Source organism: Fukomys damarensis, unplaced genomic scaffold (assembly GCF_012274545.1).
Source record: "Fukomys damarensis isolate Sample0158 unplaced genomic scaffold, DMR_v1.0_HiC HiC_scaffold_29, whole genome shotgun sequence".
NCBI lineage: Eukaryota > Metazoa > Chordata > Mammalia > Rodentia > Bathyergidae > Fukomys > Fukomys damarensis.
Window position 1 is genome coordinate 22242568 of NW_022900941.1, and position 13799 is coordinate 22256366.

The 13799-nt window shown below is 33.9% G+C and overlaps 1 protein-coding gene across 1 annotated transcript in view; it reads right to left on the reverse strand.

Annotated features, from left to right (window-relative positions):
- Lrp1b (LDL receptor related protein 1B) overlaps window positions 1–13799 on the reverse strand; it is a 1779190-nt gene that overhangs the window by 48509 nt on the left and 1716882 nt on the right. The window contains exon 85 of the mRNA XM_033757153.1: window positions 1586–1760. Within this exon, the coding sequence (XP_033613044.1) occupies window positions 1586–1760 (175 nt within the window). The remainder of the gene's footprint in view (window positions 1–1585; window positions 1761–13799) is intronic.

Sequence of the window (13799 nt, forward strand, 5' to 3'; positions counted from 1 at the left end):
AGCCCAGGCTGGTCTTGAACTTGCTGTGATCTTCCTGCCTCATCTTCCTGAGTGCTGGGATTACAATTGTGAGCCACCATGCCCAGCTTATTGATTGATTGATTGATTGATTGATTTTTATATAAAAATTTCCCCAAAGGTACAAAAATCACTATTACATCTCAATAGTCTGTTCAAATTACAAGGTTTTTATTTTGAAAAAGTTAATTTCTCCTGTTCTTTATTCAGTATGGAAGCTGTAGATTCTGCCCTTTCTTCCCTACATGAAACTTTCTCATACAATGGAAACACTGTGTGTCTTTGAATGAGTTTTCCAAAGCAAACTGGGTAGGAAACTTCAGCACACTGCCATGATTCCCTGTGTAAGTAGAGTAGACTATGAAGATCTTCAGCCTATTCTGACACAGTACACTGGACAGGAAGAAACATGTATGCCTAAAATTTGAAATAAAGTCCTGCAATTTTAAGATTTCATTGAAAAAGCTACTGATCTTAATGAGCCAACATGATCGGGGTAGTTTATATAAAAATATAGTTTGCTTTTATGCACTTATTAAAGACACATATCTATATATTGGTTATATTTTCATTCACTTTATTAAAAAAATAATGTACTTTGAAATGACCCAATTTTCTGGTTTGAGTAAATGTCATTTATAATGATAACACAAATCATAGAGTAATTCTAAAATGAGAGTAAATAAAAAAGAAAACATGTTGATGCCACCTCTAATAAAATTTTATTGAGCCTTGTTTGGCAGAGCAATATAAATCATCCGGCAGCCTTGCAGAGCACTCTGTGGATGCCGTGGCATGGACACTTTATGGCATGCTTTTCAGTCTCATGTTCTCATTTATTATACTTGTAAGCAAGGCTAGTGACAGAATCCAGTCCTTTATAAGCCCCTTTTTAAAAAGGCTTTTAAAGCAGTTGTGATTGAGGATTGATCTCTAACCTCAGTGGCATAAACTTATTTCATGATAGAAACTGAACTTTCCTCTTACCCTTTAGCTGCTATATTTGTTTTCCATTCACTTGAAGTTAGAGTCAAAGATCAAAAGGCAATGTAACAGAAGTCACACTTGGACATTTTTGTTGCAGTTGTTTCCCAGAACACTTTATTCCTTCTATTCTTGAATATAATGCCAAAGTCAAGTTGAGATAAAGCAACTTTTTCTGCTACCCAAAGGATCTTTTATAGCAAAAATGCCAGCCAACTCACTCTCACAATATTCATGAAATAATTAAAAATCTAAGCTATCTTATATTGAATAATGTTACACATAGCTTTTTCAATGTATGCTGCATTCCAGTGCTTCTTATTTATTCTTAGGTATATTCTTTTCAGGAAATAATCTGACCAAATAAAATAGTGTATTTTCATGGTTCTAAGATGTTTATAAAAAGTATTGAAAATTTTTAATTTGAACAAATTGGATGTGCTCTCTATATTTTAATAAATGTGATGGTTGCCATAAAGAATTGTATAATAAAATAATTTACATTATTTCACAGTTCATTGATAAGCTGCCATGCCCTGCTAGATTCCAAGGCTTTTATAAGTTAAGCTAGATGTCCACTTACTTGCAAAATATATCTTCACTGTCTTTATTTATAATGCAGCGACCCCCGTGACATCTTGCACACTTGTCGACCTCACATTTTGGTCCTTCATAGCGTGTTGGACAGACGCATTCCACACTGCCATCGCTGCCAATGCTACACGACTCAGAATTCACACAGTAATGGTGGCATACGTCTAGGGAGAAGGCAGGATGAAATAATCAAAATATATTGTGAGACATTTTTCTCCAGTCATACTAAATGCTACTGTGTCATTTCACATTTTAAAATGCTCAACCAATAAGTAGACTAATTTACAAAGCAGCTTGCAGTCATCAACTAACCAAATTTCTTTGGTAATGCTATTGACCGGTCTAAATCAGGCATAAGAAGAGAGTGCATATATTGGCACTTGTTCGATGACAAACCCTTGGTTCTGAGTTACATATCTTAGCAAAGTTCCTTAGCTCTGAATTAATTAAGAATATAACCATGATTAGAAATGAGAAGAAATACTCAGGATTCCCTTAGATGTCAGACATTTTTGTCCCCCTCAGACCTCTTTCCATGCAGAGAACTGTTGTGTGCTGTGCCCGGGGCTTCCATCTCTGCCCAACCCAGTGTATTTTCTAAGTTCTTGGCAAATGTGTGCCTCTCATGAAACTCTAAGAAGAAAGAAGTCTAGGAAAGTCAGAGACCCTTCCTGAGTAATAAGAGTAATAAGAGAAGTCTAGGCCATTGTCCTCACCCAAGGGGAGCGCCCATTACCCCTAAGACCTTTGTTTTAAAATATGTGTCATAAAAAGCACTACAGACAAAGGGATTTGTCCCACAAGCATTTCTACACCTCTAAAACAACAAAGGCCACTTGAAAATAAAACAAAAAAACAAATATAAAACACGTTTGATTTGTTTATTTGTTTCAAATATAAGACAAATCTATCTTTATAATTAGATGTTTTGCTTCAGTATTTCAATATGCCGAAAGGTCTATATGTGTGTTTATATATGGATACATAATAATTTACCAAATTTAAAATATTGAAATCCTAATACAATCTTAAGCAAAAGAACTGATTAAATTGATCCGGGAATTTGCTGAGGAGCAGTAATTCACTTTTAGCTATCTAACTGTGAAGGAATGTTAAATGAGATTAGGTAGATAAAAGTCACAATTCAGAAAGTTTAACAAGCTGCATAACAATTACCGTGATTGATGAAATTTAAATATTATTTATAATTCTCATGTTTATATGTTTATCTAACGCTTTATTAAATCAGGCAGTTTTTAAAGTTATTTACAGGCTTGCTTCATATTTATGGAAGTTTATTTCAAGCATTTGTGTTCTTACTTTTGACTGTGACGAGTATTTCATTTAGATTTGGTATTTAAGAATATGGGTCTACATTGTAAAATAGAAGAGTAACACTTTCAACAGGTTAAAGTTGGAGGTCCAAATTGTATCTTTGTCATTATAAACTTCTCTCAGTACATCAATGGTAAGTGTATGTTTTCAACTATAGGTATGTAGGACATATTAACATGATTTAGAAATTCTAGTATGCTTTGCTAACTAGGACAGTTTTCTTTTCTTTATAGATGTTATACTCCAGGTCTGGTTTCTATGCTTTAAAGGAATTCCTTCCCCTTTAATACTACAGTATTTTCCTATCATGTGAGCTACACTAAGTGCAGCTCACTCTACATGACATAAACATGGAACCCAAAGAATGTAAAAGATATATTCTGTCTCCTGTTTTTAAATCCAATATCTGAAACACCTGAAAGCTATTGAGTAATACATGTAGCTGGATTCTTTTCTGCATCCTCTTAGGATTCTTGGGCCCATCCCTAATTGCATATTTAAAGTCCTTCTCCTTCTCCCACGATCCTTCCTTTCTCTCTCTTCCCTCCTTTCTTTCTTTATTTTTCTTTTACTCATTTTTCAATTCCAAGACTCCTGAACAAAGGAGAAAACAGATGTTCCTAAGGAGAAAACAAATGTTAGTAAGAGAATTTGGCATCTGATATTTAAATTGCCAGAGAAGCATTGGATATTTGTAAATTGGAAAACAAAACATTTAATATCCTTAAGTGTTTTCTGCTATTTCAAGCATTGCTATGACACAAACTACATGAAAGGGGGACCAAGAAATGGAGATGGATCAGGGAGGGGAAGAAGGTGACAGGAAGAAGATAATGAAAGAATTGAGATGTGTTATGCACATGTACCAACTCCCCACGAGGAATGTAATCATTATGTACCATAAACACTGGCTAAAAAACTTAAAATTAAAGTAAATTGAAAAAGCAATCTGATGGAATTATTTTCAAAATGAGAGATTAAACCAAAACCAGTTTCTCTACAATTGTCTCAGTGTTATGACTGCAAGCCTTGTTTTGTTTTTTTAAACATTGTTTTTTCTTTTGTTTTGTTTTTGTTTTTTTTTGTTTTGTTTTGTTTTTTGGTGGTACTGGGGATTGAACTTGGGTCCTTGAGCTTGCGAGGCAGGCTCTGGAACCACTGAGCTAAATCCCGAGCCACATCAATTTCTTCTTTATTCTCTTCTCAGTTATGATCCACTCTCAATGATGAGCATCAACATAAAACTGTATAAATATACATGGTATTTTCTTCAGTTACCTCTTTATATACTCTGAAATAATTACTACCATTCACATTTAAATTGCATGTGTCATTTCAGATATTTAATAAATTGAATACTTCATTATCTCTTGTCAATCCAGCATAAATCTGTTTATTGGTTTAGCAAAATATGAAGAATAATGCATGAGAAGTCTTCTTCAATATACAATTTTTCACTTGGGTTTTAAGAATTCTGATCCTCACCAAATAAACTTGAAACTAATACATAAGCTGAAAGGTCCCTAAACCTTCACTTTTCTTGTTCTAGTGCTCTGAAAATAGTTACAACCTAGAGGTCACCACTTTAAGGATCAAAAATGCTTTAAAACCAATTAAAGTATTTTTTCGGCAAGATAGATGCACCTTTTCTAAAGCAAAAAAATATTGTTTTTAATAGTCTATTTAACATTGTAACTATTTTTATGAACTTTGTAAAGGTTTTATAACGTTCTCATTTTTCATATATCAGCACTGCTAGGTAAAATGTTACTGAACAAGAAACAGTAGACAAATCTAAATAAAGAAAATATTTCCTTTAAAAATGGAAACAGCCCAACTGCCCATCAACAGGAGACTGGGTAAAGATGTTGTTTGTTTTTGTTTTTTTTTAATAAAATGGAGTACTACTCAACCATAAAGAGCAAGAAACTAGAGACATTTATAGTTAAGTGGATGTACCTTGAGGCCATACTAAGTGTGCTTACACATGTATAGAAGACTGGTTAGAAAGAAAATGCTGGTGAGAAATGATTATGTGTTGGAGGGTTAACACGAGAAAGGGACTGAAGATAGAAGAAACTGAATGAGGACTGAAATTTGAAGACTGTGATAGGTTGGTCATTAAGCAGCCAACAGGAGTAGTTTGAATTTGTGGAAACTAAAGCTGAGAGTACACAGCTGATCACCTCTTACACAGCATGAGTAATTTGAAATGAAAGCAGTAGATCCACAGTTGATTATTTGTTGAAGACATGCTTGTGTGTGGCTCAATACTAAGAAATTCAGCACAAGCCTAGAAATACAAGACTGAACACCAGCTCTCGAAAAGTATATTTAGCAAAAGGTACAATTATATTTCCAAAACAATGAAATCTTCTCTCCTGTGGAATGTGTTAAGTCAAACATGTTGAACATTTTACTGACCTGAATAGCATAACATTTGACATGTTCTGCCCATGATAAGAAAGGGTAATAATGAATTGTAATTAATCTGTGCTAAGAAAGTAAGAATAACATGATATGATATTGCTTAACATTCACAGTATAAAACCTGTTGTAAACTTCCATTGTGTAATTATACTAAGAGCTACCTAGTAGCTGCAAATACAATCAGGTAATCAAAAGGACAATGATGAATATATAATTACAGAGCATTCATATGTTAACTGGGTAGATAGTAACTGAAGATAAGTGGTGGCTATTCTCTGTAACAGAAATGAAATAATTTTCGAAGGTCATTATTTCTTTCTTTGTTATTCTTGTTCTTTCTTAATCATTCTTTTCCAAGAAACCAGGAATACAAGGAAATGCTTCTACCTTTCATCTTTTCACAGTAACATACTACATAAACATATATGCATGTATTGATTTATACACAGGTTTATGAATATTCATGTGGCACTAGGTAACCAGGAATCTCTGTAATAATTTCTCTCCAAAATATTCCTTTCTATCGAAGAGTAATTGCCAAGATATTTAGTTATTAACTCATCTTTGCAACTGAGATTTTTACATTGTACTAGGTAGTGAAGTGTGAAACATAAAAAGAAGAAAAGTAAAGTAAAGTAATATCAAGTAAAAAGCGGCTGACTATAGTAAGAATAATGGGGTAACTTCAACCTGTAATAGAGATTGTTATTCAGGGGAAACTAAACCATAAAATTACACAAATGTACACTTATTGTTCTAATATTGGATTTTGATCTTGTGTTTAAAAATAAATTCTGTGAGTTGGCTTTAAAATTTATACTTAGGTGAGAATCTTGCAATTTAACACTGCGCACATCTGTGCATGAAACAACAATAAATTAAGAGTAGGTTTGGATCACATTCACAGTGAAGATTTAAGGAGCTCAACAGCGCATAGGCCAATGAATTCTGTGTTAAGGTACCATTTTTAGTACAGTTCACATTCCACCTCCACTATTATTTAATTGGGTCACGGAAGCAGTAGGTGCTCAGAATTCTACTACTATTCTCACTGCAGAGAGTTTGATGGTCACTTCTTTATGTGTATAACATGCAAAACAATTTGCAGGACATCAAAATAGTGCTGTTAGAAACATTGGATGGATACTTGTATTAGGCTGACATAACAAGAAAAGGAAAAAAATCAGAATACTTGAGGGCTATATCCAACTTTCTTCTTGCTAACAATGTGCCCTTACCTGGGTTGCTTGATTCATTTCTCCAGAAGACCCTCTGGGGATCTCTGATTATACTACTTAAGGCTAAGATTATGCCGTGCTTCCTTCCTCACCCATACTCCCTACCAGTGCTCCCTGTATATCACCAGGACCAACTAGAACCTGCTTTGAGTAAAGCGACAGAAACAAGGATGGTAATGATAATGAACACTCGTTTTTAGGTCTCTTCTACATTCCCGAAACATATGTTATAAACGGTAGGATCATATATTTCATAGGTGAATAAAATGAGGCAGGACGATTAAGCAAGTTGCAATAAATTGCAGGCGACTGGAAATTCAAAACCAAACAGACCATCCTTTGTTCTTATTCAATATTTCATACATTTTCTCAGAGGGGGAAGAAACAGATCTACAAATTAATTGTATCTCTGATGTTCTTTTTCTGTGTGCAACTAACATTGAAAGTGTTTCCACTTATGGGTATATTAGGAGGGAACCACAATTTATAGTGTCACGGGGCCATTTATAGCACCACAGGGCCAAGCAGTAGACTCAGGAAAGTATGTACAATGTTAATAAACTGTAATTTCAGAGCTCGGGGATACAGTATTTCCAAACTGCACCAGAGACCCATCTTTCAGGTGTCATTCTCAACTTTCATTCTAACCCAACTTAAATATTTGCCTCCCTGTCTATTGATAATTGGTTCACAGTACTGAATCTAAATTCCCTCACTTGAAGAAGATAATTATTGATACTGTCTACTCATTGTCAGGTGTAAACGACTCTGAGTCATTCCAGACATGGTAAAAACACAAAATAACGGCCAAGAAATCACAAAGTAAAACATGCCTAAAGCATTACTACTTACTTATATCTTATTTAGGGTGAAAACATTTGGAAGTTTTCTGGTAATGTTTTGAAAATCCTAAGTAGATTAACACGAGTGATTGTAGCCTTTCCTTTCCTAGAGCTACACAGCATCAAGCAAGAGTCACTTTTCCACCAAGCATGGCTCATAAGCAAAATGCATGAAATAGCTTGCATAAATTTTCATAGAATGTCACGAGTGTTTTCTTTGAAGGATTAAATCAGAAAATAGAAAATCGGGATTAGGAACTATTAGAATTTATTCATTTTTACATTCCTCAAATGTTTTACTCAGCCTAAGATATTTTAATAATTAAACTTATTTCATTGTTCTAAATATATCGTCTAATTTCAGAGCTGAGTTTCATAAAGCAGGCAAACATTGAATACAGCTATGCCAATTAAATATTCACTAGGGAAAAAGTGTGTGCAAAAAATCTGATTAGAGCTGATAAATTTTCATCAGGATAACATGTCTAAGAAAATTAGCATTTTCTAATTCAATAAAAATAATGACATATCTGAAATATTTCTGTAGTAATGGCTATAAAGCTTTAAAGAAAATCCATCCTGAGAAAATGATGCCACCCTTGATTGTCCATATAGAAGAAAAATGTAAAATTCAGAAATCCAAATTAGAAATAATTTGATTTGAATAAGTAGCTCATAGGATAGACTTCATGAGAAGGAGCATTTACTTTTTGGACAGATTGTTGCTGCAAAATGAATACAAACAATGATGGCATCAATAGTTTTGAGAAATAGTCAAAAATTAACTTTTAGAATCTTTTCAAAAAAGGATGTTTAAATAGAGACACCTGTATGAAATGTGTTCCATCGTTGTTTAGAAACAATGTTCTGGGATGAGTATTTGTCTAATTTTGAAGCAGTCGAGCTATAAGAGTTTGCATCAAGGAACTATTTATAAAATGGAGACTTGTGAGGAAGCCATGCTCCTGATGAAAGATAAATATTGCTTCTCAGCTGATTGTAACTGAGACTCAAGTGAATAAGCATATGATGGCTATAAAAGAATGAAAATGAATTCTACACCTAAAAGCAGTATCTCTTGTATGATAAATAAGCCATGTCCCATATTTAGGCCCTACTTTATTTTTCTGCCTTATTTCTCAGCCTATTGTGTATGTATGTATGTATTAAAATTCAGTTAATTTCAGCCTAATAAATTTATTGACATGTACCATGTTCACAATTTCTACTGTGCTTACATTGCCCATGACCCAGAGTGCATAAATTGTGAGCCTCCTCACAATAGCTAACGCTATTGACTCTGATGGCTCATCTTGACTGTTCCATTTGATTGGATTGAGAAATGACTAGGAAATTAGGAGAGCACATTTCTACGTGTGTTTCTGAGGGTATTTCCAGAGATAATTGGCATGTGGAACAGCAAACCGAGCGGGGGAAGCCCACCCTAAACATAGGTAGAAACATCCAAAATGGTAAAGGCCAGAGGGAACAAAAACTGGAAAAAAGAGGATGTCCATTGGCACAGGTGTGCAATCCTCTCTGCTTCCTGGCTGCCGTGAGGTGAGTAACTTTCCTTCACCATGCCCTTCCGCCATAACATTTTTGCATCACTGCAGGCCTAAGGTTAAAGGACCCAGCTTACCATGACCTAACATCTCTGGGACCATGAGCCAAAATGAATTGTTCATCCTGAAAGTTGTTTTCTTATGTAGTTTGTCATAGAGATGGAAAGCTCACTAACACATCTATAGAAACAACATAATTATTATTATTACATAATAGTTTCTAAAACCTAGTACATGATATTAATTTTTTAAAAACTATATTGAGATCACAACTGAATAACTTGATATAAAAATACTAGAAAGAGCATCATGAAAAATTTGCAGGTGAAAAATACTGAATAGATGATAATTATGGAAATGATTATTTCAGATAGTTGCTTCATAAGGAAAATTATTATTGCCATGTTGTGGCCTCTATAAAAAGAAAATATGTGGGCTGGGGATTTAGCTTGGTGGTGCCACATTTGTCTCGCGAGTGCAAGGTCCTGACTTCTATCCCTGGTACAAAAAAAGAAGAGAAAATATGTGGCTGTGATATGAGCATCACATACTTCCTGTGTGCACCTACACTGCTTTCTTTCTGTGGATTGGTTCCTTTCCTCCTTCTCTTCTTCCCGCCCTTTTCTCACACAGCCTCCTTTTCCTTCCCTTCCCCCCTTTCCCTTCCTTCATTTCTTTTCATTTTCATTCTTTTATTTTTTCCTTATCACCCTCCATCCTTACTTTCTTTCTTCTGTTAATCCACCTATTCATATCTAAATGTCCTTATAGTTACATACGCTTTCTTTCATATCTCCCTGTGGTATCATCACGCCTTGCCACCAGATGATAGGAGTGTATGGACAGATATGCAGACAGACAGAAAGATCCACACATTATGACCCCCTTTCAGTTTGTTTCTGCCATCACATCAACTCATTTTATCAACTGAATTTCAAGGAATGCTTTCCATCAGGTCACACTATGATCAAATATTTGAAGTTCAGCTATTCAGAAGTAAGCCTACCATATAAAGTACCAATTATTTCATTAAGTTAAAATTAGAACATATACTAGATATGATATTAAGTGGTTTAAAATTTCAAATTTAGTCACTTGGCGTTTAGAATAATCTTCTATTGCCATACTAAGACAAGTGAGTGTTTTCTTCAGGGTGGCTCATACTTTTGACCTGTATGATCTTATGAGGCAAACCACTTGGTGGCCTTTTTCCTGATAATGAAAAAAAAATCTGTAAATGTGCACTAATATTATGAAAAATTGTTTACCTCTTTACATTTCCCTTTTACTTAGATTTGGCCTTTTCATTGTTATTTCATCTGCTGGAATTTTAAGGGATTTAAAAATATATACATTTGTTCAAATCAGATAAAATATTTTGAAATATGTGTATTTTTGCACTAATTAGAATTATATTAAATCTGTTAATTCACAAGTATATTATTTCTTCTATATTGTTTATTTGGTGCAATTTCATATAAGCATAAAGTAAATTATAAATTGTCCCTCTTGCCTGTTTTCTTATACAGTGAGATTCTATGGAATTATGCTTTTAGGACTTTAGAAATCTTAAATTCAACTGATGAGGGCATAGTGAGTCAAACTCTCCTGCCATTCTTATTTATCAAAATAAATGTAAAACATTTCTAGCAGTATATTAACTAACAAAAGTCATTTTACTTTTTAAGACTATATAATATATATTATAGAATAATAATAGTAGTTTATAGCAATAAAATCTTTAATAATTACACATAAAGCTTATGTTATTAATGTAGGGAAGTTATTATGTCCTCTTTTATTTCTTCTCCAACAAGCATTAAAATTTTCTGATTAATAGAATTTTTTTCAAAACGTGCAGACAGTCAACATCAGATGCAAAGAACTGTGGTTAAAAATTACCGTTAAATTTACATTTCAGTTTTTATGACTCATATTAACAGAGAATTTAATTAGGAACAGTTTATTGGGTTTGAGACAAGGTTCAAGTTGAAATACATATTTATGTATTTGGGCATGATTTATTTAGCATATTACTTTTCAAACACCCAATTTTGTTTGCAGAGTATTATTTGTGAAGTCACATTGTTTACTTTAACAGCAAGTAGAGTAGCATCACAATCAATGCTTCTATTCACGAAAACCCCTGTGTTATAGTTTTGGGAGCATACTCTTTATAAAGCAGGACACACGTACTTTGATACAAATCTAATACACACTTACTAGAACTTGTGTGCCAAATTATTTTCAACCTTCAACCAAGTAATCTTAGGTTGAATTTGCCACTTTCTATAGATACTGTTCAAGTTGAAGAGTCAAAACTTATTTTTCATGATAATATGTGATAAAAGTGGAAGATTAAATGATTTTGGCATGACTAAGGAGTGATACACTGTTTTCCAAAATGACTGTGAGTTTAGAGCTGCCTATAAATCAAGCAAAGCTAACATGGAAAAACTGGCTGCCAAGATGCTAGCGAGGGTAATTATGCATTCTTCAAGACTGTTTTCAGTAATCTTTAATGTAATTTTTTTATACACACACAGTTGCCCAAAATATTTTCCTCTTATTATTACTATCCTGTAAATGCAGTTCATAATACTATACAACCATCTATTTGCAGTAATTCAAACTTTACTGTTTGGTTCAGTAATATATTTATAGCTCTTTATAATCTAAAGCAAAAGGAAAATTTGAGTAACTTTCACTTATCTTACCCTTTGGCTTCCTATTATCTCTTATGATCACTTGAAAAACAATGACATACCTACTTTCCTTCAAATATATCAAGTTAAACCACATTCTATTTTTATACTCTGTTTTCAAAATGAAAATATTAGCAGCCAGTTTCTATAGGTCGCAGATCTCAGTTACTTGATAAGAAAAGAAGGCCAGAACTCTGGCACTGCCGTTTGAGTGGGAACCTGTCACAGCACAGAAAAACTAAGCAAAGCAAAAATAGTAATGCGCACAGCAGACTGGATATGGCATTCTTCTTCTTTGTTTGTTTGCCTCAAACACCTAACTTTCAGAAATTGGGTACACCTGCAAGATTGATGAGTTACGCAAAATTTCTTACCCTATTTTGAGTAGGAGGGTAGCCAGCCAAGAACAAGCATAAGTACAGTGTGAAAACTGGCAAGGAAGTGTTAAGATTTTAGGAGCAAAACAAAGTAAAGGATTAGAGAGGCCTAGCGGATATGGAGGCTTTCATATGTCAAGAAAAAGAGATACGGACAACTAAAACTAGCACATTTTGAAGGTTTTCGAGGTTAGAAGATGGTATATAAAATAATGAGCCAGAAATCCTGGTAGGAATTGGTAACAACCTGAATTAAGTTGATATTTATATTCACACCAAGAGTAAAAGAATTTGGGGTCGCTAGAAAGACCACTCTAAAACATATCGCTACTCCCACTGAGAATGTAATAAAGAATATTAAATATTTCAACAGTGAAGGAGGAACTCATCGATAATTTCCCTTTTCATAATCAGGATTTTTAAGACTCTAGGTTCCCTTTCAATTGACTTTCAGATTTATAGTGACAAGTGAAAATATACTGTTATATTTCCTGGGCATTTTTAAACTCTGATTTCTTCTGCCTGGTTTTGCCATAGGTTTAATTAGCACTAAATTAAAATCTTTTTGTTGTATGTTTCTTTAATGGAGCAGAGGTTTGAAAGAGCAGGCTGTACCACCGTGACACTTAAACCTTGACTTTTCTCATCACAAAACCATCAAAGATCAGGCAGCGTGGCAGCACGGTAAGTGGCAGAACAATGTATCTGAAGCCTAATTTCAGAGCCAGATCAATAAGGCCTCAAATTTTCACTTTGCTCCCCAGAAGATTGGAGAAAACTTCTCAATCTCATTTACTGACACTTGCAAAGTTGTACTAGCAATATTAATCTCAAGGAATGGAATTAATATTTATTGTATACACTTAATATTCTCCCTTGCCAGCCCTCTCCAAGGAAAATCAAATAAAAAAAGAAAACACAAATTTCCAAAAGCTTTCCCCTCTGGACTTTTGCGTATGCTACTCCCTTAGTGTTTCTCCTTTTTATCTGGGAACTTATCTTTCTTTTGGTTTCATCTTAGATACAGCTTCCTTCAAGAATTCCTCCTGCATTCATACTGTGAGTTCTTGTAGTCTCTGTGCTTCCTCATACTGCCTCATAGTTACTTAGAACATTTCTAAATTAACAGGTTAGAGAGTTTCTAACACAACTCTGTCCTCAATGCCTGACACAATGGCAGGCTCATTGTAAACACTAAAACACATTCTCTGAATTTCAGACAGAACAAAGCTATGTTCAAAGAAAGATGGTAAAAATAATCTCATGTCATTAGATACAATAGTCTCGTATCTAAAGTACATAACTGTTTTATAGTGTAGTTGACTGACTTTTTAATATAAATTATAACACATTATGTCTTCAGATTATCATCAGACACACCTAACTCTCTGAAGTAGAGAAATGTTTTAATATCGTTAGTGACTTGAACTGGTATGAATGCGCTATACAGGCACATTTCTAGTACGCTGACGTTTGCTTGAAATGATGGTGGTTTCTCCAGCAGACTATCAGAAGCCTTCAAAAATATCAAGATGACCAGCAAACTGTCATTTGCCTATCTGGGTCTTAAGATACAATTTTAATTGGTCTTAATTGATGTTTTTACCCTAATGTAATTATAGTTTCATTAAAAATAATCTCAGATATTGTTGACCTTACACTTTACACCCACTTTGAAATGCAAAATGTTATGCTTAATTAATGAATGAAT